The sequence below is a fragment of the Salvelinus namaycush genome, chromosome 23 (genome assembly GCF_016432855.1).
Source record: "Salvelinus namaycush isolate Seneca chromosome 23, SaNama_1.0, whole genome shotgun sequence".
In the NCBI taxonomy this organism is placed as follows: Eukaryota; Metazoa; Chordata; class Actinopteri; order Salmoniformes; family Salmonidae; genus Salvelinus; species Salvelinus namaycush.
Window position 1 is genome coordinate 41,876,690 of NC_052329.1, and position 22,594 is coordinate 41,899,283.

The 22,594-nt window shown below is 44.9% G+C and overlaps 1 protein-coding gene across 1 annotated transcript in view; it reads right to left on the reverse strand.

The window, feature by feature from the left end:
- Nucleotides 1-458: 458 nt before the first annotated feature.
- Nucleotides 459-22,594, reverse strand: part of mmp28 (matrix metallopeptidase 28) — a 40,864-nt gene continuing 18,728 nt past the window's right edge. The window contains exons 4-8 of the mRNA XM_038962058.1: nt 11,650-11,871; nt 11,150-11,395; nt 2,300-2,449; nt 1,775-1,942; nt 459-1,556 (exon numbers count right to left, since the gene is read on the reverse strand). Coding sequence (XP_038817986.1) covers nt 1,159-1,556; nt 1,775-1,942; nt 2,300-2,449; nt 11,150-11,395; nt 11,650-11,871 — 1,184 coding nt within the window. The 3' untranslated portion in view covers nt 459-1,158. The remainder of the gene's footprint in view (nt 1,557-1,774; nt 1,943-2,299; nt 2,450-11,149; nt 11,396-11,649; nt 11,872-22,594) is intronic.

Here is a 22,594-nt window from a genome sequence, read left to right on the forward strand (position 1 = left end):
CATCATGCTGTGGGGATGTTTTTCAGCGGCAGGGACTGGGAGACAGGGAAAGATGAACGGAGGGAGCAAAGTACAGAGATCCTTGATTAAAACCTGCTCCAGTGCGCTCAGGACCTTAGACTAGGCCGACGGTTCTTCCAACAGGACAATGACCCTAAGTACACAGCCAAGACAACACAGGAGTGGCTTCTGGACAAGTCTCAATGTCCTTGAGTAGCACAGCCAGAGCCCAGACTTGAACCGGATCGAACATCTCTGGAGACCTGAAAATAGCTTTGCAGCACCTCCCCATCCAACCTGACTGAGCTTGTGAGGATCTGCAGAGAAGAATGGAGGAAACTCCCCAAATACAGGTGTGCCAAGCTTGTAGCGTCATACCCAAGAAGACTCGAGGCTGTAATCGCTGCTAAATGTGCTTCGACAAAGTACTGAGTAAAGGGTCTGAATACTTAAGTAAATGTTCAGTTTTTTTTGTTTTTAATACATTTTGCTGAATTTTCTAAAAACCTGTTTTTGCTTTGTCATTGTGGAGTTTTGTTTTTAGATTGATCAGGGTGGAAAAACACATTTGAATCAATTTTTAAATAAGGCTGTAATGTAACAATTCAAGGTGTAGGAATACTCTCCGAATGCACTGTATTTGTCACCAGGGCTGGGATTCAATCCGAGGCAGGTTGTAGAGTGCTTGACTTTAGAGATAATTTCCTAATGAGATGATATCTGCAGTGTTTACTGTGAATGCGATCTTCACGAATGTCGGGAACATTGCCTTTTAAAAAGTGAATGGTCAGCAGTGCTCTACAGCGTGACTGGCCGGGCCCAGGTTTAATATGCTCAACAATGTTCATTACTAATGTCAATTTTATTGTGTCATGAATCTTACCAAAAAGTCCAGTTCGATGGCACTGATGACAGTTTAAGGCCAACGACCCCGGCCGGCTCTAACCAAGTCTTCCATATTTAGATTGCACAGACATAATGGCCTTTTATATGTTTGGGTACTAGTCTGTTTCCACTCCTTATTATGCTAAACTGTTTGGCATATGATAGAGTATAAGGACTGGAATATTATCGGAAACAAACTTGTACCCAGGCTATCGTTTCAGGCTTTTGGCCTCATATCAACTTTGATATGAGCGCTGTAGCGCCCCCTGTTTGTCACAGGATGCCATTGCCCCGGTGAGTCCTGCTCCTGCAGCCTATCCATTCCAGGTCCTGAGCCCACTGGCCTTCTCTGGTCATGCGCACCTTCACCGGGTCAAACCTCCAGTACTGCTGCTCCCGAAAGAAATAGAGGCGCCCGTCGGGACGGGTCAGCGCACCGTTGGTTCCCTGGGGCACCCCGGTCCAGTCGGCCAGCCGGCGCGGGTAGTAGGGCTCGGACCTCAGTGTGTGCAGGTTGAGCACGGAGTAGCGGGAGCCCTTAAAGAGGACCATGTGTCCCAGGGGGGCGTAGTAGAAGGCACAGTCTGGGTGGCAGGGGAGGCCGGCCTGGCTGCTCCTCCTGGGGAAGCCAGGGTCCAGGGCACTGCCCGAGTAACGCCATATACGCTTACCTGCAGAGGGAGGGTAGGGAGAGACAATTCAGCGCAATCAACACTACTTCCTCACTGAGGTACTTTATCCTGTTTGTGCTTTAGCCAGGCCCTCTGCTGTGTTATTTCATTGTCATCCAACCATAGTCAGGGGAGTTGGCTAAAGCACAATTATCTGGGACCAGGTCACTTCACACGATCATCCACTGACTAAAGTGAATTGAAGGAGATTGCTTTACCTTTGAAGAAGTACCACTTGCTGTCCAGTGGGGAGAAGGCCGCGGCCTCGATGGCCAGCGGGAGGTGGCGCCAGCGCTGCTGGAGAGGGAGAGGTGCGCTCACGTTCCCCTGAGCCGACACCATCCAGTACACACTGCCCCGGAACACCAGCACTGTGTGGTTCTGGTCTGAGCACACAAAGACAGACAAGTATACATGAAATTATTATATTTAAGCAATAAGGCCGGAGGGGGTGTGGTATATGGCCAATATACCACGGCTAAGGGCTGTTCTTCTGCACAATGCAACACGGAGTGCCTGCATACAGCCCTTAAGCCATGGTATATTGGCCATATACCACAAACCCCCGAGATGCCTTATTGCTATTATAAACTGGTTACCAATGTAATTAGAGCAGTAAAAAAAATAATTGTCAGCCAATCAGCATTCAGGGCTCAAACCACCCAGTTTATAATATCCCAATGAATAACTTATATGTTTGGGGGGGGGGGGTTCAAATGATTGTGAGCACAGTCGTGCCCTACCCATAGTGATGGCATCAAAGACCCCCTGGCAGTAGAGGGGCTGGGTAATTTCAGGATGTTCCTCGGGCTCCTCAGCCATCTCCCACTCCTGCAGGGCTGAGCTGAATGCCTGGCCTGTTAACCTCATGGGCCGACCCCCCAGAGGCTTTCCTGGGGAGGACAGAGAGAGGGAGACCATCAGTAGCCAACTCATCTGACCAACGGCGGGGTTGGAATGACAACTGTAGTCAGAAGGGGGGCTGGGTGGGGATATGTTGGCTGGGTGGGGGGGTTGGGGGTGGAGGCCCACTTTGTTTTTCTTTTCCTGTACATACTGAATTTATTATTACTTAAAAACTCTGTAATATGATCAATACTTTGTAGTTATGTACCTTTTAAAAAAAAAAAAAAAATCCTCTGAGTGGCAGCCCACAGGTACAAAACTAGTATGTGTGACATGATGAATGGAAAATGTGATATGAACAAACTAAAAAAAGTATAGGAATTTAAATATTGTAACCGTTATCTCCCAACAAAAAAATACTGTTTGCTGAAGCACATACAAATCCAGGATCAGGCCAGATAAGAGAATGAGACCATATGGAATGGGAGAGTAGATTGTATACAGACAAGTTCCAGTAGTTTAAGTGATGGGGTGATAAGCGATGGGCACTATGATGATGTATGAGCGTTCCATTGCGTCCGAGAGAATGTTGAGTCAGCCATCTAAACTAAACTCGTACAAGTGTTACTTCCACAATCTATCAGGTACATGGCCACTGATTATGAACTACCATGTGAATAAAAATGAATGTTAAGACAAATATTGGCTCACAGATTATTTTACTGCTCCAATGGGACAAATGTTGGTTGATACTTGATAAAGGAAGTCTGCATGCCAATGTATTTTTTTCCCTTAAAAAAATATGAGAAATACAAACCAAAAACAATGACAGTATTTTCTCTAAAACGGACATCATGGGAACAAACAACCCTCCCAAGTGGAAACAAACAGAACAATATTCTCAAATAGTCAATTATATAAACAGTAAAGCTGGCCTTCCCAGGAAACTTGAGTTGCTGTGTACTGGACAAAGGGTTGCAAAGTTACTGGAATCTTCAGTAGTTAAAATCATGACTTTAGTAATGTTTACTTGAATAACAAAATGTATATAGTATTCATTTGTTATATCTGTGTCCATATTGTCCATGAGTTTCTAGTAGATAGATCATATGGTTCAAGAGAAAATAGCCTCATTAATGAAAAAATCATCTAATCAACAATGGTGCAACTCATCCAATATTGACTTATTCACAACTGCCACCAGTTTGACACCAAAACATTGACACCAAATACATATTAACATAGTAAAATAAATAAAAATGTAAAACATTTTACAAAGGATATTTCATGCTGAAACCCTCATATAAAACACCAATGGTATTCACTAAGTTGATGGTTTATATTTAGGATAATGTTTTGCATTCTATTTTTTTATTTTAAAATCTTAATTATTTTATATATTTTACATGTGGTAAGACCAGAGAGGGCCAGAGATGACTACAGACACCTGTAGGCTGAAGTATCCAAAAGGGCCACTAGATGTCTTTACATAAATTACATAAAATCTTTGAAAGATACGAACATTCTGGTCATTTACTGGTATAAGTCAAGAATGTCATTCTCGTTGAAACGAATGAAGAAAGACACATGTGGCTACTGCAAACGGATGTCAAAAGAAACACAAAGCAGCATCCTATGATAAGGCTCTGAACATCACACACCCATTTTGTTTGCAACAGGCTGAGCAAACATTTGTCTTCGCAGTGATGATATCAGCATCCCTAAGGAGAGGAGGAAAATCTGAAAAGAATGCAACCTGGCAGGAAGAATAAAACAGAGATTCTTTGCTGACCGCAGTGCTACTGTGTGTAATCTAAACATACTGTGTACTTGGGTCAGTCTCTATACAGACAATTGAAAATATATAACAATTACTAGATTACAGACTTGTGTGGCCAAGTCTACTGCAAAATCTCATACACTGTGACGTGACATTATCACTAAGACAAAGGTTCCGTCCCAAATGGCACCCTATTCCCTATATAGTGCACTACTTTTGACCAGAAGCCCTATGCGAGTCCCTATGGGCCCTGGTCAAAAGTAATGCACTAAGAAAAAATAAGGTTTCTGAAGCAGATGCCGCGGCCGTACACCCCGACCAGAATGGTTAGAAATATGTAGGAAGGTTCTTGGTCAGATTCAGTACAGTGAAGTTATTCAGGTCAGACAGACATCTGGTTCCCATCATCACATGGTGTTAACACACACGTATTCTGCCCGCAGGGCACTGCATACCTTAATATCTCAGAAGATACACTGTTTGTTTTCATCCCATTGTTCTGTATGAGGAACCCAATACCACAATCAGCAGTGATAATGCTTAGAGACTTGATATAAAGGGGAGCAGATCTGTATCAATATATGAAATATGCCAAATGTTTTGAACTAAAAAGTAGTAGAATGTACTCAACTGTATGTCTTTTCATTTCAATGAAAAAACTATTGTTTACAAAGGGGTGGAGTTGATTCTCCTCCACAAATCAAACAGAGAAAGGCATCTAGAATTGGCATGTATACAAGACTACATTTTGTTGGATCCAGGTAGGACCGCTCAATAGCCACGGAGACATTCCTGGATAAATGCCTGCAGGTGGATGGATGGGACTCATCATATAACAGCAGCATCAACCTGTGGAAACCTGTCTTACACATGCCAGGAGGGAGCGAAAACCTCCACGGCAAATTGCTACTCCATTTGTTCTACATAAAAACATGTAGGCTATGCATGCAGACTAGGGCTGAATATTTCCCCGGTATTTTACAAATGTTCCATCCCGAGAATAAATTGTTTTTCTACTTGGTAACCCCAGTATTTCCCAGCTAAAACCGGAAGTGTCATTCAAAAGCATTATAAAGCACAAGTAGGCCTATGTCTGGATTTGATTAGATCTTTGATCAAATATTCAAGCCTGAGGCTACCTGAGCCTGAACCATACATTAAATACATTTTATGAGTCCTACATTGAAGACATTCATCGAGCCCAAGCCCAAAAAAGCCCAAATGATTGTTATCCAATATATATGATAGAGGCTACTGCACATTATGCACAACAAAAGCCCATAAATGTAGCTAGTTATATGCACTCTTGGGTAAATAAATGAAACAAGCTCCAGACAGCTAATCTTCTTGAGTGTGAACTGTATTACTACTGTACTGCATTGTCTTACACTGTATTATCTGGACTGGAATTACGCACATCGTTCAAACCATGATAAAGCAGGGAGAGAACATGTGATTCTGGTGCAGCACATACAACTAGCGAATTAGATATTCATTTTGAAATTGAATAGAGCCTATTTGTATAATTACTAAGCTGATGCATATATAAGCATACCTTTCAGAATATTTCACATAAGTATTAAGACCCTTTGCTATGAGACTCGAAATTGAGCTCAGGTGCCTCCTGTTTCCATTGATCATCCTTCAGATGTTTCTACAACTTGATTGGAGTCCACCTGTGGTAAATTTAATTGATTGGCCATGATTTGGAAATGCACACACCTGTCTATATAAGGTCCCACAGTTGACATTGCATGTCAGAGCAAAAATCCAAGTCATGAGGTCGAAGAAATTGTCAGTAGAGCTCAGAGACAGGATTGTGTTGAGGAACAGATCTGGGGAAGGGTACCAAAACATTTCTGCAGCATTACAGGTCCCCTAGAACACAGTGGCCTCCATCATTCTTAAATGGAAGAAGATTGGAACTACCAAGACTCTTCCTAGAGCTGGCCGCCTGGTCAAACTGAGCAATTGGGGGAGAAGGGCCTTGGTCAGGGAGGTGACCAAGTACCCAATAGTCACTCTGACAGAGCTCCAGAGTTCCTCTGTGGAGATGGGCGAACCTTCCAGAAGGACAACCATCTCTGCAGCACCACCAAATCAGGCCTTTATGGTAGAGTGGCCAGACGGAAGACACTCCTCAGGAAAAGGCATCTAAAGGACTCAGACCATAAGAAACAAGATTTTCTGATCTGATGAAACCAAGATTGAACTCTTTGGCCTGAATGTCAAGTGTCACGTCTGGAGGAAACTTTGCACCATCCCTACGGTGAAGCATGGTGGTGGCAGCATCATGCTGTGGGGATGTTTTTCAGCGGCAGTGACTGGGAGACTTGTCAGGATCGAGGGAAAGATGAACGGAGCAAAGAACAGAGAGATCCTTGATGAAAACCTGCTCCAGAGCACTCAGGACCTCAGACTGGGGTGAAGGTTCACCTTCCAACAGGACAATGACCCTAAGCACACAGCCAAGACAACGCAGGAGTGGCTTCGGGACAAGTCTCTGAATGTCCTTGAGTGGCCCAGCCAGAGCCCGGACTTGAACCCGATCAAACATCTCTGGAGAGATCTGAAAATAGCTGTGCACCAACACTCCCCATCCAACCTGATAGAGCTTGAGAGGATCTGCAGAAAATAATGGGGGGAAACTCCCCAAATACAGGTGTGCCAAGCTTGTAGCGTCATACCCAAGAGACTCGAGGCTGTAATCGCTGGCAAAGGTGCTGACAGTGAGGAAAGGATGAAGCAACAATAGAGAGAGAAAGATGAGGTAGGCTAATAACATTAGGGGAATAAGGTATTTCTGTTTTTTTTTTTTAATACATTTGCTAACATTTCTAAAAACCTGTTTTTGCTTTGCCATTATGGGGTATTGTGTGTAGATCGATGAGGACAGTTTTTAAATGTAATCCATTTTAGAATATGCCTGTAAAAAAGTCAAGGGGTCTGAATACTTTCCGAATGCACTGTATATATAGGGCTATATATATATATATATATATATATATATATCAATCTAGAACAGGTTTATCTACAGTATTTTGGATGCAATTTGAATGGAGTTGGAGGAGAGAAAAGACAGGGTGCTTGCATGTGCACTGACTTAAAGCAGCGATATTTGAGTAATAGGCTGTTTTAAAACTCTGCAGCTGCATAAAAAAAAAATACATCTTTACAATTAAAAAAATAAGATGACCTCCGAAAGCCAGATGGAGATGGGTAAATTAGACCATACGGAGGTGTGTAAATTAGACCAGACGGAGATGGGTATATTAGACCAGACGGAGATGGGTATATTAGACCAGACGGAGATGGGTAAATTAGACCAGACGGAGAAGGGTAAATTAGACCAGACGGAGAAGGGTAAATTAGACCAGACGGAGATGGGTAAATTAGACCAGACGGAGATGGGTAAATTAGACCAGACGGAGATGGGTAAATTAGACCAGACGGAGATGGGTAAATTAGACCAGACGGAGATGGGTATATTAGACCAGACGGAGCTGGGTAAATTAGACCAGACGGAGCTGGGTAAATTAGACCAGACGGAGCTGGGTAAATTAGACCAGACGGAGCTGGGTAAATTAGACCAGACGGAGATGGGTAAATTAGACCAGACGGAGATGGGTAAATTAGACCAGACGGAGATGGGTAAATTAGACCAGACGGAGATGGGTATATTAGACCAGACGGAGATGGGTATATTAGACCAGACGGAGATGGGTATATTAGACCAGACGGAGATGGGTAAATTAGACCAGACGGAGATGGGTAAATTAGACCAGACGGAGATGGGTAAATTAGACCAGACGGAGATGGGTAAATTAGACCAGACGGAGATGGGTAAATTAGACCAGACGGAGATGGGTAAATTAGACCAGACGGAGATGGGTAAATTAGACCAGACGGAGATGGGTAAATTAGACCAGACGGAGATGGGTAAATTAGACCAGACGGAGATGGGTAAATTAGACCAGACGGAGATGGGTATATTAGACCAGACGGAGATGGGTATATTAGACCAGACGGAGATGGGTAAATTAGACCAGACGGAGATGGGTAAATTAGACCAGACGGAGATGGGTAAATTAGACCAGACGGAGATGGGTAAATTAGACCAGACGGAGATGGGTAAATTAGACCAGACGGAGATGGGTAAATTAGACCAGACGGAGATGGGTAAATTAGACCAGACGGAGATGGGTAAATTAGACCAGACGGAGATGGGTAAATTAGACCAGACGGAGATGGGTAAATTAGACCAGACGGAGATGGGTAAATTAGACCAGACGGAGATGGGTATATTAGACCAGACGGAGATGGGTATATTAGACCAGACGGAGCTGGGTAAATTAGACCAGACGGAGCTGGGTAAATTAGACCAGACGGAGCTGGGTAAATTAGACCAGACGGAAGGGGGTAAATTAGACCAGACGGAAATGGGTAAATTAGACCAGACGGAGATGGGTAAATTAGACCAGACGGAGATGGGTAAATTAGACCAGACGGAGATGGGTAAATTAGACCAGACGGAGATGGGTAAATTAGACCAGACGGAGATGGGTAAATTAGACCAGACGTACGTGGGTAAATTAGACCAGACGTACGTGGGTAAATTAGACCAGACGTACGTGGGTAAATTAGACCAGACGTACGTGGGTAAATTAGACCAGACGGAGGTGGGTAAATTAGACCAGACGGAGATGGGTAAATTAGACCAGACGGAGGTGGGTAAATTAGACCAGACGGAGATGGGTAAATTAGACCAGACGGAGATGGGTAAATTAGACCAGACGGAGGTGGGTAAATTAGACCAGACGGAGATGGGTAAATTAGACCAGACGGAGATGGGTAAATTAGACCAGACGGAGATGGGTAAATTAGACCAGACGGAGATGGGTAAATTAGACCAGACGGAGATGGGTAAATTAGACCAGACGGAGATGGGTAAATTAGACCAGACGGAGATGGGTAAATTAGACCAGACGGAGATGGGTATATTAGACCAGACGGAGATGGGTATATTAGACCAGACGGAGCTGGGTAAATTAGACCAGACGGAGCTGGGTAAATTAGACCAGACGGAGCTGGGTAAATTAGACCAGACGGAAGGGGGTAAATTAGACCAGACGGAAATGGGTAAATTAGACCAGACGGAGATGGGTAAATTAGACCAGACGGAGATGGGTAAATTAGACCAGACGGAGATGGGTAAATTAGACCAGACGGAGATGGGTAAATTAGACCAGACGGAGATGGGTAAATTAGACCAGACGGAGATGGGTAAATTAGACCAGACGTACATGGGTAAATTAGACCAGACGTACATGGGTAAATTAGACCAGACGTACATGGGTAAATTAGACCAGACGGAGATGGGTAAATTAGACCAGACGGAGGTGGGTAAATTAGACCAGACGGAGATGGGTAAATTAGACCAGACGGAGGTGGGTAAATTAGACCAGACGGAGATGGGTAAATTAGACTAGACGGAGATGGGTAAATTAGACGCGCATTCGGTCTTTATATTACTGTAGCATAGACTATTCTGCAGCAAATGTAGGCCTGTCTGTCACAAGAAATAAAAGTTACCATGATGAGATGATAGGTCTGCAGGCGTTGTGAACTGCGCTCCATGCTGAGATGGGCCCACCCTGAGCGTTGACGATTCAACATGCAGAGGCCATATAGAAGCCAGATTTAGACAAAGCATATCATTTAACCATTCAACCCTAATGCAGAGCCCAGTCCGCCATAACAGGAGCTCTGTTCTCCAGTAACACTAACACTGGGACAACCAATCTACCCTCGTGACAGCACTGTCAGGTAAACAGTGTGTGTGGAGGTATAATAAGGTCTTAAGTGCAGTTGAGAGAGAAGATATACTGTATACTGAACAAAAATATAGACGCAACAATTTCAATTTCAGTTAATGTGAGGAAATCAGTCAGTTGAAATAAATTCATTAGGCCCTAATCTATGGATTTGACATGACTGGGAATACAGATATGCATCTGTTGGTCACAGATACCTTTAAAAAAAAAATGGGCCTCACAATAGACCTCAGGATCTCGTCACTGTATTTTTGTGCAATCAAATTTCCATCGTTAAAATGCAATTGTGTTCGTTGTCTGTAGCTTATGCCTGCCCATACCATAACCCCACGGCCACCATGGGGCACTCTGTTCACAATGTTGACATTAGAAGACCGCTTGCCCACACGACACCATACACGTGGTCTGCAGGTGTGAGGCCGGGTTGGATGTACTGACAAATTCTCTAAACGATGTTGGAGGCGGCTTATGGTAGATGAACATGAACATTCAATTCTCTGGCAAAAGCTCTGGTGGACATTCCTTCAGTCAGCATGCCAACTGCACGCTCCCTCAAAACTTGAGACATCTGTGGCATTGTGTTACTGTATTTGACAAAACTGCACATTTTCGAGTGGCATTTTAGTGTTCCCAGCACAAGGTGCACCTGTGTAATGATCATGCTGTTTAATCAGCTTCTTGATATGCCAGACCTGTCAGGTGGATGGATTATCTTGGCAAAGGAGAAATGCTCACTAACAGGAATGTAAAAAAATGTGTGCAAAAAAATTGAGAAATACGCTTTTTGTGCGTATGAAAAAATTCTGTAATCTTTTATTTCTGCTAATGAAACATGGGACCAACACTTTACATGTTGCGTTTATATTTTTGTTCAGTATAGTATACAATGAGGTAATTGAGTGATGTCAGTCTGTCTCCCTCTCTTTCTAGGGAGCATTTGGACAGTTCCGCTTGTTTAATGATGCAATTCCTTTCAACACGTTTTGCTGATAAATCTGACTGAGATGGCTGTCGACACCCCATTTAACCTTACATACAGACAGATGGTTTAATTCACAGACATGCCTTGTAGTGTATACAGTATATGACATCATTGGTTTTAACCTGAATGGAGGACATTGTATATCATTTACCATAGAGCTGCTGCACTGCAGCGATGTCATCCCAGCTGAGGACCAGGGCGCGGCCTAGCTTCCTGTAGTAGGGGGACATGAGGGAGTGGCGCACCGGTGAGTGCTCCAGCCCCAGTGTGTGGCCTATCTCGTGGGCTGTCACCATGAACAGGTTGTGGCCTTTGTGTCCGTACAGCGTCCACCTCTCTGCCATGTCGAAGTGGGCCTCCCCCCGGCAAGGGAAGAAGGCATGTGCTAGAGCTCCCCCTATAGGACAGGAGAGGAGAGGCCGTGTGAGAGGTTTGGACAGGACAGGAACTCCATTGGCCCCTCTCTGGTGCCCAGATTTGGGTGATTAAGCTCTTTCTTTACTTTAAAAGAATAGTAGGGCAAGTTTTTACGGACCATGTGACCTGAAAACTAGCTATGAATTACAGCCCAGGGTCAGGTTACATGGTCAGGAAAAAAGCTCCAGGCCCCATGGTAATATCCAGTAGGGTGAAGATGATGTGGGGCCTGACCTGGGCCATCAAAGGCGTTGCTGGCCCCGTCATTGTGCTCGCCCTCGTAGAACGCCAGGCGGATGTCCGTGGGGCCCTCTGGGACCTCCTGGAAGGCCAGGCCTGACACGTTGCTCCACAGCTGAAAGGCGGCGTGCACCGCAAGCCGCACGGGGCCCGGCGCAAGGTGACGTGGCCAGTTCACGATCCTGTAGGTCAGGTGACGCTTGTACCATTTCTCACCTGCAGGGGCAGAGATGACACAGAGAACCATGGGTACATGCCAATGACAAAGAAACAAAAAAAGGACTGCACGGGACACCACCACATTGCTCATTATAATAAAATAAAATACTTTCCCCACCAAGTAATTTTAATGTGATATGACGGTGTTGGTATTTCAACATTTGCAATAAAATCACATACATTGCAACGTCCTTAAGAGTCTATTGACGCACATGTCATCTAAGTTAAATAATAAAAAAATCCCCATCAACATACGTCAGTTTAAGCCAGTTGAAGCATTTTGCATGGGCTGCGTCTCAATCCGCCGCATGTCGCCTATGTCGCCTTTCCGCATCTGCGTGGAAGGTGGCCGAGCTACAGTGGTGTTCGTCAGACCATGAGACATGCGGAAAAATCGGTCTTCTCAGCGTCAAAACGGCCTACAAACTCGTATGACCACTCGATGGAAAGGGGAGACTCTCATGAACATGATGGTGTTTCCCATTTTGCTCTACGACCCCCACAAGTGTCATGGGTCTCATCTGAAGGTAACCCATACAATGGAAGTATGGAGGTGGTTTTGTGCCAATACAAATAGGGGGTTCAATGTCCAAAAAAACTAAAATATTTCCTGAGATTTCTTATCAAAACCTTATTCGTTATGATACATTTATGTATTTTTTTGCCATCTATAAATGTGTTATTCAATGTATTTCTATGGGCAATAGTAGTAAAATTCCAAACTGCCTCTGGAAGCAATGTCAGCACAAGAACTGTTCGTCGGTAGCTTCATGAAATGGGTTTCCAAGGCCAAGCAGTCGCACACAAGCCTAAGATAACCATGTGCAATGCTAAGCGTCGGCTAGAGTGGTGTAAAGCTCACCCGCCATTGGACTCTAGAGCAGTGGAAACGCATTCTCTGGAGTGATGAATCACGCTGGCATTCTGACGGACGAATCAGGGTTTGGCGAAAGACCAGGAGAATACTACCAGCCCGAATGAAAAGTGCCAACTGTAAAGTTTGGTGGAGGAGGAATAATGGTCTGGGGCTGTTTTTCATGGTTCGGACTAGGCCCCTTCATTCCAGTGAAGGGACATCTTAACGCTACAGCATGCTAGACAATTCTGTGCTTCCAACTTTGTGGCAACAGTTTGGGGAAGGCCCTTTCCTGTTTCAGCATGACAATGCCCCTGTGCACAAAGCAAGGTCCATACAGAAATAATTTGTCGAGATAGGTGTGGAAGAACTTGACTGGTCTGCACAAATCCCTGACCTCAACCCCATCGGGATGAATTAGAACGCCGATTTTTTACTTTTAAAAATTTAACCTTTATTTAACTACGCAAGTCAGTTAAGAACAATTTCTTATTTACAATGACAGCCTACCCCGGCCAATCCCTAACCCAGACGACGCTGGGCCAATTGTGCGCCGCCCTATGGGACTCCAAATCACGGCCGGTTGTAATACAGCCTGGAATCGAACCAGGGTCTGTAATGAAGACTCTAGCACTGGGATGCAGTGCCTTAGACCACTGCGCCACTCGGGTGTCTAAATTCACTAATGCTTGTGGCTGAATGGAATTAGAGCATCCAAAACATGCTCAATGGGTGACATGTCTGGTGAGTATGTTTACAGATCCTTGCAGCATGGGGCCGTGGATTATCGTGCTGAAACATGAGGTGATGGCGGAGGATGAATGGCACGACAATGGGCCTCAGGATCTCGTCACGGTATCTCTGTGCATTCAAATTGCCGTCGATAAAATACAATTATGTTCGGAGTCCATAGCTTATGACTGCCCTTACCATAACCCCACCGCCACCACGGAGCACAAACCGCTCGCCCACACAACGCCATCTGCCCGATACAGTTGAAACCGGGATTCATAAGTGAAGAGCACACTTCTCCAACGTGCCAGTGGCCATCGAAGGTGAGCATTAGCCCACTGAAGTCAGTTACAACGCCGTAGTGCAGTCAGGTCAAGACCCTGGTGAGGATGAAGTTGTGCAAAGAATGAGAGAAATAAGCTTTTTGTGCGTATGGAAGATTTCTGGGATCTTTAATTTCAGCTCACGGAACATGGGACCAAAACTTCACGTGTTGAGTTCATATTTTTGTTTAGTATGGTTGAAAAGTTGCTAATTAACACAATGCTAAAGTTGTCTGTGATGAGATTCAAACACGCAACCTTTGAGTTGCTAGACCTTGGTTAGCTAAAAGTGTTAAGGTTAGGGGAAGGGTTAGCTAACATGCTAAGTAGCAAATAGTTGAAAAGTTGCTAATTAGCTAAAATGCTAAAGTTGTCCGTGATGAGATTCGAACACACAACCTTCGGGTTGCTACACCTTGGTTTTTACCTTAGGTAACCTTCTGTAATGTACCCATACCAAACGTAATATATAACAATTTGAGTGTCTCGGATTTATGTTTACTATGTTACGTCTAGTCTATGAGACCAGGCTGGTGATTTAGGCATAATTACAGTGCATCCGGAAAATATTCCGACCCTTTGACTTTTTCCACATTATGTTACAGCTGTATTCTAAAATGGATTAAATTGTTCCCGCCCCTCATCTATCTACACACAATACCTCAGGATGACAAAGCAAAATCTGTTTTTTAGATATTATAGCAAACTTATAAAATAAAATAAATATCACATTTACATAAAGTATTCAGACCCTTTACTCAGTACTTTGTTGAAGCACCTTTGGCAGCATTTACAGCCTAGAGTCTTCTTGGGTATGACGCTACAAGATTGGCACACCTGTATTTGGGGAGTTTCTCCCTGTCTTCTCTGCAGATCCTCTCAAGCTCTGTCAGGTTGGATGTGGAGCAACGCTGCACAGCTATTTTCAGGTCTCTCCAGAGATGTTCGATCAGGTTCAAGTCTGGGCTCTGGCTGGGCCACTCAAGGACATTCAGAGACTTTTCCCGAAGCCACTCCTGCTCTGTCTTGCCTGTGTACTTAGGGTCGTTGTCCTGTTGGAAGGTGAACCTTCACCCAAGTCGGAGGTCCTGAGGCTCTGGAGCAGGTTTTCATCAAGGATCTCTGTACTTTTCTCCGTTCATCTTTCCCTCGATCCTGACTAGTCTCCCTGTCCCTAGCGCTGAAAATAAATCCCCACAGCATGATTCTGCCACCACCATGCTTCACCGTAGGGACGGTGTCAGGTTTCCTCCAGACGTGACGCTTGACATTCAGGCCAGTGTTTTCAATCTTGATTTCATCAGATCAGAGAATCTTGTTTCTCATGGTCAGTCTTTAGGTACCTTTTGGCAAACTCCAAGCGGACTGTCATGTGCCTTTTACTGAGGAGTGGCTTCCGTCTGGCCACTCTATCATAAAGGCCTGATTGGTGGAGTGCTGCTGAGATGGGAGAACCTTCCAGAAGGACAACCATCTCCACAGAGGAACTCTGGAGCTCTGTCAGAGTGACCATCGGGAGTGACCATCGACCACCTCCCCCGATTTCTCAGTTTGGCTGGGCAGACAGCTCCAGGAAGAGTCTTGGTGGTTCCAAACTTCTTCCATTGAAGACTGATGGAGGCCCTTGTGTTTTAGGGGACCTTCAATGCTGCAGACATTTTTTGGTACCCTTCCCCAGATCTGTGCCTCGACACAATCCTGTGTCAGAGCTCTACAGACAATTCCTTCGACTTCATGGCTTGGTTTTTGCTCTGACATGCATTGTCAACTGTGGGACCTCATATAGACATTTATATGCCTTTCCAAATCATGTCCAATCAACTGAATTTACCAAAGGTAGACTCCAATCAAGTTGTAGAAACATGTTAAGGATGATCAATGGAAACAGGATGCACCGGAGCTCAATTTCACATCTCACAGCAAAGGGTCTGAATACTTATGTAAATAAAATATTTTTTTTATACATTTGCAAAAAGAAAATTAAAAAATAGTTTTCGCTTCGTCATTATGGGGGTATTGTGTGTAGATTGATGAGGGGAAAAATGTATTGAATAGATTTTAGAATAAGAGGGCTCCCGAGTGGCGCAGTGGTCTAAGACGCTGCATCTCAATGCAAGAGGCATCATTGCTGTATGCTTGACTGTATGTCCCAGTCAAGGGTTTTTTGTTGCAACCATTTGTTGGGGGGTAAAGCTCAATGTTTTTTTTCTTTACAAGACTGTAATCGCCTCGTGTATACACGAGATTACACAATCTAGAAATCACTAAAGCAAACAACCACACACAGCATGCAAAGCATACAACAACGAGAGGAAAACTTCTTAGCAGGAAACAACCATTACCCAGAGATTAGTGGAACCGGCTGGAGCCTGGACCGTAACCGCCTGGCTGTATCAGCCAGAGATTTTTTTATTTTTTTTATTTCACCTTTATTTAACCAGGTAGGCTAGTTGAGAACAAGTTCTAATTTGCTTGCAACTGCGACCTGGCCAAGATAAAGCAAAGCAGTTCGACACATACAACAACACAGAGTTACACATGGAATAAACAAACATAGAATCAATAATACAGCAGAAAAATCTATATACAGCATGTACAAATGAGGTAGGATAAGGGAGGTAAGGCAATAAATAGGCCATGGTGGCGAAGTAATTACAATATAGCAATTAAACACTGGAATGGTAGAATGTGCAGAAGATGAATGTGCAAGTAGAGATACTGGGGTGCAAAGAAGCAAGATAAATAAATAAATACAGTATGGGGATGAGGTAGATTGGATGGGCTATTTACAGATGAGCTATGTACAGGTGCAGTGATTTGTGAGCTGCTCTGACAGCTGGTGCTTAAAGCTAGTGAGGGAGGTAAGAGTCTCCAGCTTTGGTGATTTTTGCAGTTCGTTCCAGTCATTGGCAGCAGAGAACTGGAAGGCGAGGCGGCCAAAGGAAGGATTCTAGGATTACTTCTGTCATATGATATGACATGACACCACATTGCCCATATAGTGCACTGCTATCAACCAGAGCCACCTTAATCCATAATGCACTACTTTTGAACAAAGCCACCCTATTCTCCATAAAGTGCACTACCTCTGCCGCCTCGCAAGCCAACTGATCTCATGAGCTTGCATGAATGTTCAGTGTTTCCCCTATATGCACTTTCCTCTATAGCACACCGCCGTTTAAGTGTAGCCACCACATTTTTTATCAAATTGGGATGGTAAACTTAAACGTCTAAAACTCGTTTGAAGAAATCCCAATGGAGCAATATATTTTTTAAGTAAGATCATCTTTGAGAACTAACAATCACCCCCCTAAAAAAATCTAGCCAGTCAGGGAGAATCCAAAATTCCAAAAATGTCATGGCATGGGGCCCCAATTGATTTTGTTATAATGTTTGAGTCACTCAGATAGCATAAAACAAGGTATAAGTCATGGCAAAATGTGTATAATTAATTCGCTTAGAAACAGGCATTTTTCTTTTAGCCTCATGACAAAATGTGTAGAATTGCAGGGAACTAGATCTAAAATGTTCTCTCTGCCCCATGGCAAAATGTGTAGAATGTCAGGAAATTAGCTCTAAAACAGCAATTGTCTTTGCGGCCAAGAGGGCCTCTAAAACTACCATGTAATGTCATGGGGCGTCCATTGATTTTGTTATGTTTGGGTCACTCAGATGGCTTATGCCTTGCTCTTATGCTATGGAAAAATGTATATAATTGAAGGACATTAACTTTTTAAACTGAAAATGTTCTCTCAGCCACATGGCAAAATGTGTAGAATTGTAGAAAATTTGCTTTGAAACTGCTACATTTTGTTTCTGCTGCCAAGAGGACCTCTAAAACCGCACCATTGGCAACGCCCACTACCATGCTGCCCCCCCTCATTTCTCTGCCTAGGGGAAACACTGCAGATATCTGCGTAGCGAACATTCATGTAAACTCAAGAGATTAGGTGTCTTGCAAGGCTACTACTTTTGACCGGAGCCACCACATTCCCCATATAGTGCTGTGGCCAGAGCCGAAATGCGTGTCAATTGGGATTAGGCCTGTCAAAGATCAGCCACAGAGGAGAGATGTAACTGGGAGGTCTCGCCAGACACCAGAGTTGTAGTGAGTGCAGTGCACACTTGAGCCATCTCGATCCTGGACACAGAGATAGAGACGAGGTTTAGATTTTAAAAAAAATATCTACCCTTTGACTAGATAACCAGCCTCTCACCCACTCCTCCCCATTAGGCTCATATGGCAAAAAATGCAATAGCCAGCCTACACAGCGAGAGAGAAACATATTGCGAAGGCAGGTCTTTTCTTGGTAATCTGGACATTTCGACATTTCGATTAAAAACGACCTAAGACTTTGGTGAATTTGTTGAATCTGCATTCTTGAAATACGCGTGCGTGGTTTTACGCGCTATTACACACTGAGTCGAGCTAAATTACATAAGGATGGACAACATTCGTGGCAGCCATAATATAATGAGAGAAAATACATGTCAGTGGAGGCTGGTGGGAGGAGCTATAGGATAATGGACTCATAATGGCTGGAGTCAAAAGTGGTTTCCATATGTTTGATACCATTCCATTTATTCCTTTCCAGCCATTACAGTGAGCCTGTCCTCCTATAGCTCCCCCCACCAGACTCCACTGAAGTGTGTGGTTTTGTTCCTTGGGCTATTACAAATCTGAATATTACGCACCATATTCTAGAACTATTGTGCATTACGAGTCATTATGACGCAGCTGTCACAAATCGTCAAAGAGTCATGCATTGATTTCGTCAGTTGCGTTCAACTTTGAGCATTACTTGCGTCTTACCAGTGTGTTTTGCGTCATCGTTTCCTTATCCGTGTCTTCTCGTGATATTGAAAAGTAATTAGCTAGTCTACTTGTTTCTTTTAAAGTGATTATTATTGAACAATTGTCTTTTTTTTCTTTGGTAATCAAAAGGGATCTGCATCCATACATTCAGCCTGTCATAGATAGAAGTCATAGATAGAAGCTTAAGTTGTGGATACCCATGTGCAGACGATAGTGGGCCTGTGGCGAACTCTCCTGAGGCCTTCCTGGTGAAGAGGCAAAAGCTCCGCTGAGAGCTTGGTGAGTTGATTGCATTACTGCAGCCTGTCCTGGACTAAAGTAGCGATGCTATGGACGTTTCACCACAGCGCCCCCCCCCACACCTGGAACTCTCCTGTTAGGAACTTTCCTGCTCCAACAAGAGGTAGCCAACTTGATTGCATTACTTGAACCTGTCCTGCTGTATCATTTTACATTTGAGTCATTTAGCAGACACTCTTATCCAGAGCAACTTACAGTTGATCAACTTTCTCGTTATCTATCTCAGAATGGTCTCAGAATGGTCACTCAACTGAATGGTCACTCAATTGCTCTTCTGTGTCAGAGGCTCTCTGCCTTCATCTTAAGATAGCTAGGTGGGACAACCACATACATAGAAAGTGCATTCTTCCTCAACGTAGCTATCAGTAGCGTCAGAGCTAAAACGGGGGGTCAAGTGCAAGTGTTACGTGCTCTTATTTTATTTTATTATTATTTATTTATATACATTTTTTGGAAGGGGTTTGTCCTAGCTTCAGGACAGAGAAGAGCTTGGACTGGGCTGAGCGGGAGCTGCCATCCCGTAGGGGTGGGAGGGCCAAGAGACCGGAGGTAGCAGAACAGAGTGCTCATGTTGGAGTGTAGGGTTTGAGCATAGCCTGAAGGTTGGGTCGGGCAGTTCCTCTTGCTGTCCCGTAGGTAAACATCATTGTCTTGTAGTGGATGCGATTTTCGACTGGAAGCCAGTGGAGTGTGCGGAGGAGTGGAGTGGCATATGAGAACTTGGGAAGGTTGAAAACCAGACGGGCTGCTGCATTCTGGATAAGTTCCAGGGGTTTGATGGCACAAGCAGGGAACCCAGCCAATAGCGAGTTGCAGTAGTCCAAACGGGATAGGACAAGTGCCTAGATTAGGACCGCCGCTGCTTCCTGTGTAAGGTAGGGTCGTGCTCTACTGATGTTGTAGAGTATAAACCTCCAGGAGTGGGTCACAGCTTTGATGTTTGCAGAGAACGACAGGGTGTTGTCCAGGGTCACGCCAATGTTCTTTACACTCTGGGAGGGTGACACTGTGGAGTTGTCAACCGTGATGGAGAGGTCTTTAAGTGGGCAGGCCTTTCCATCTTGTCGATGTTGAGCTTGAGGTGGTGGGTCGACATCCAAGTTGAGATATCTGCCGGGCACGTAGAAATGTGTGTCAGCACTGGGTGTCAGAAGGGGGGGAAGGAGAAAAATAGTTGAGTGTCATCCGCATAGCAATAATAGGAGAGACCATGTGACGGAGTCGAGTGACTTGAGAGAAAAGGGCCTAGAACCGAGCCCTGGGGGACACCAGTAGTAAGAGTACATGGTGCGGACACAGATCCTGCCAGGTAGGATGCAATCCAAGAGTTTGCATAGCCTGAAACGCCCAGCCCTGAGAGGGTGAAGAGGACATGATGGTTCATGGTGTCGAAAGCAGTGGATAGATCTAGGAATATGAGAACAGAGTCAGCTTTGGCCGTGAAGAGAGCCTCTGACACAGAAGCGCAGTCTCAGTTGAGTGACCCGTCTTGAACACTGACTGGTGACCGTTCTGAGACCATTCTGAGATAGATAACGAGAAAGTTGATCAGAGACAGCATGCTCAAGTGTTTTAGAAAGAAAAGAAGAAAGGGATACAGGCCTATAGTTTGACATCAGATGAGTCGAGTGTTTGTTTCTTGAGGAGGGGAGCAACTCGGGACATTTTGAAGCCAGTGGCCAGAGATGAGTTGATGAGGGAAGTGAGAAGGTCTCCAGAGATGGTCTGGAGAAGGGAGGGGGTCGAGCGGGCAGGTTGTCAGGCGGCTAGACCTCACTAGTTGCAGGATATCATATGGAGAGAGAGAGGGGAGAAAGTGGTCAAGTCGTAGTGAGTGAGACCAGTGGACTAAATAGGCTGAGTGAATGAGTAATGGATGTCGTCAACCTTTTTTTCAAAGTGGTTGACAAAGTTGTCCGCAGAGAGGGAGGAGGGCGGCGGTGGAGGATTAAGGAGGCGGGAGAAGGTGGAAAAGAGTTTCCTCGAGTTAGAGGCAAAAGCTTGACATTTTGAGTGGTATAAAGTGGCTTTAGCAGTGGATACAGAGGAAGAGAAGATAGAGAGGAGGGAGTGAAAGGATTATAGGTCCTCCGGAAGTTTAGTTTGCCTTCATTTTCGCTCAGCTGCCCACAGCCCTGTTTTGTAAGCTCGCAATGAGTCACTCCGCCACGGAGCAGGAGGGGAGGGCCAAGCCGGCTGGGAGGAAAGGGGACAGTGCGAGTCATAGGATGGGGAAAGGAAGGAGAGTATGGTTGAAAGGAAGCAGAATAAGGAGACAGGAGGGAGAAGGATTTAGCAGAAGGGAGAGATATGATAGAAGAGGAGAGAGTAGTGGGAGAGAGAAAGCGAAGATTGCGACGGCGCATGACCATCTTTGTAGGGGCTGAGTGGTTAGGGTTGGAGGAAAGGGAGCCAGAAAAGGAAACAAAGTAGTGATCAGAGACCTGGAGGAGGGTTGCAGTGACATTAGTAGGTGAGCAGCCTCTAGTAAAGATGAGGTCAAGCGTATTGCCTGCCTTGTGAGTTGGAGGGGATTGGGAAAGTGTTGAGGTCAAAAGAGGTAAGAAGACATCCCTAGTGGTGCAGTGGGTCTAAGGCACTGCATCTCCGGCTTCGATCCCAGGCTGTGTCACAGCCGGCTGTGATCGGGAGACCCACGAGGCAGCGCACAATTGGCCCACCGTCGTCCAGGTTAGGGAAGGGTTTGGCTGGCCGGGATTTCCTTGTCCCATCGTGCTCTAGCGACTCCATGTGGCGGGGCGGGCGCCTGCAAGCTGACTTCGGTCACCAGTTGTACAGTGTTTTCTCCGACACATTGGTGCGGCTGAATTCCGAGTTAAGCGAGCAGTGTGTCAAGAAGCAGTGCGGCTTGGCAGGGTCGTGTTTCGGAGGACGCATGGTTCTCGACCGTCACCTCTTACAAGCGCGTTCAAGAGTTGCAACGATGGGACAAGACTGTATCTACCAATTAGATATCAGGAAATTGGGAAGAAAAAGGGGTAAAACATTGTTTTTATAAAGAGGCAAGGAGGGGAAAGAGAGAGTTGGAAAGAAATGAATCGAATGCAGACGTCGAGAGGTTGAAGTAGCCAAGTACAAAGAACGGCGAGCCAGGAGTCAGGAAATTCACTTATCAAGTTGTCAAGCTCATTGAGGAACTCTCCAAGGGCACGTGATAGGTGATAGATGACAATAATGTTAAGCTTGAGTGGAAATTAGCAGACCTGTGCCATCACTGCAACGACCAGATGCTCTCGGACTATGAGAGAAAACAGTCAGGTGAAGAAAGAGAAGCTGGAGTAGCAGTGTTCTCTGGGGTGATCCATGTCTCCGGCAGGGCCAACAAGTCAAGGGACTGAAGGGCAGCATAGGCTGAGATGAACTTTGCGTTCTTGACCACAGATCGGTAGTTCCAAACCCTTCCAGAGACCCGGAATTCCACATGGGATGTGCGGGCAGGGTACACTAAATTAGAAGGGTTGCAGCCAATCGGTGGGGAGTGTCTGTAAAGCCTACAGGGAGAGGTGCAAACAGGTATAGAAAAGACACACATAGTTGACAAAGCTACAAAAGGGCAACATGAGATAATCTGTAAATAACTAGGTAAGATACTCAAGTGAGATAATGGTGTGGAGCCTTCCTCTCTTTCCTTCCTTGAACAACTCGGGAGAACTGTCTTACAGCTGCCGTTGA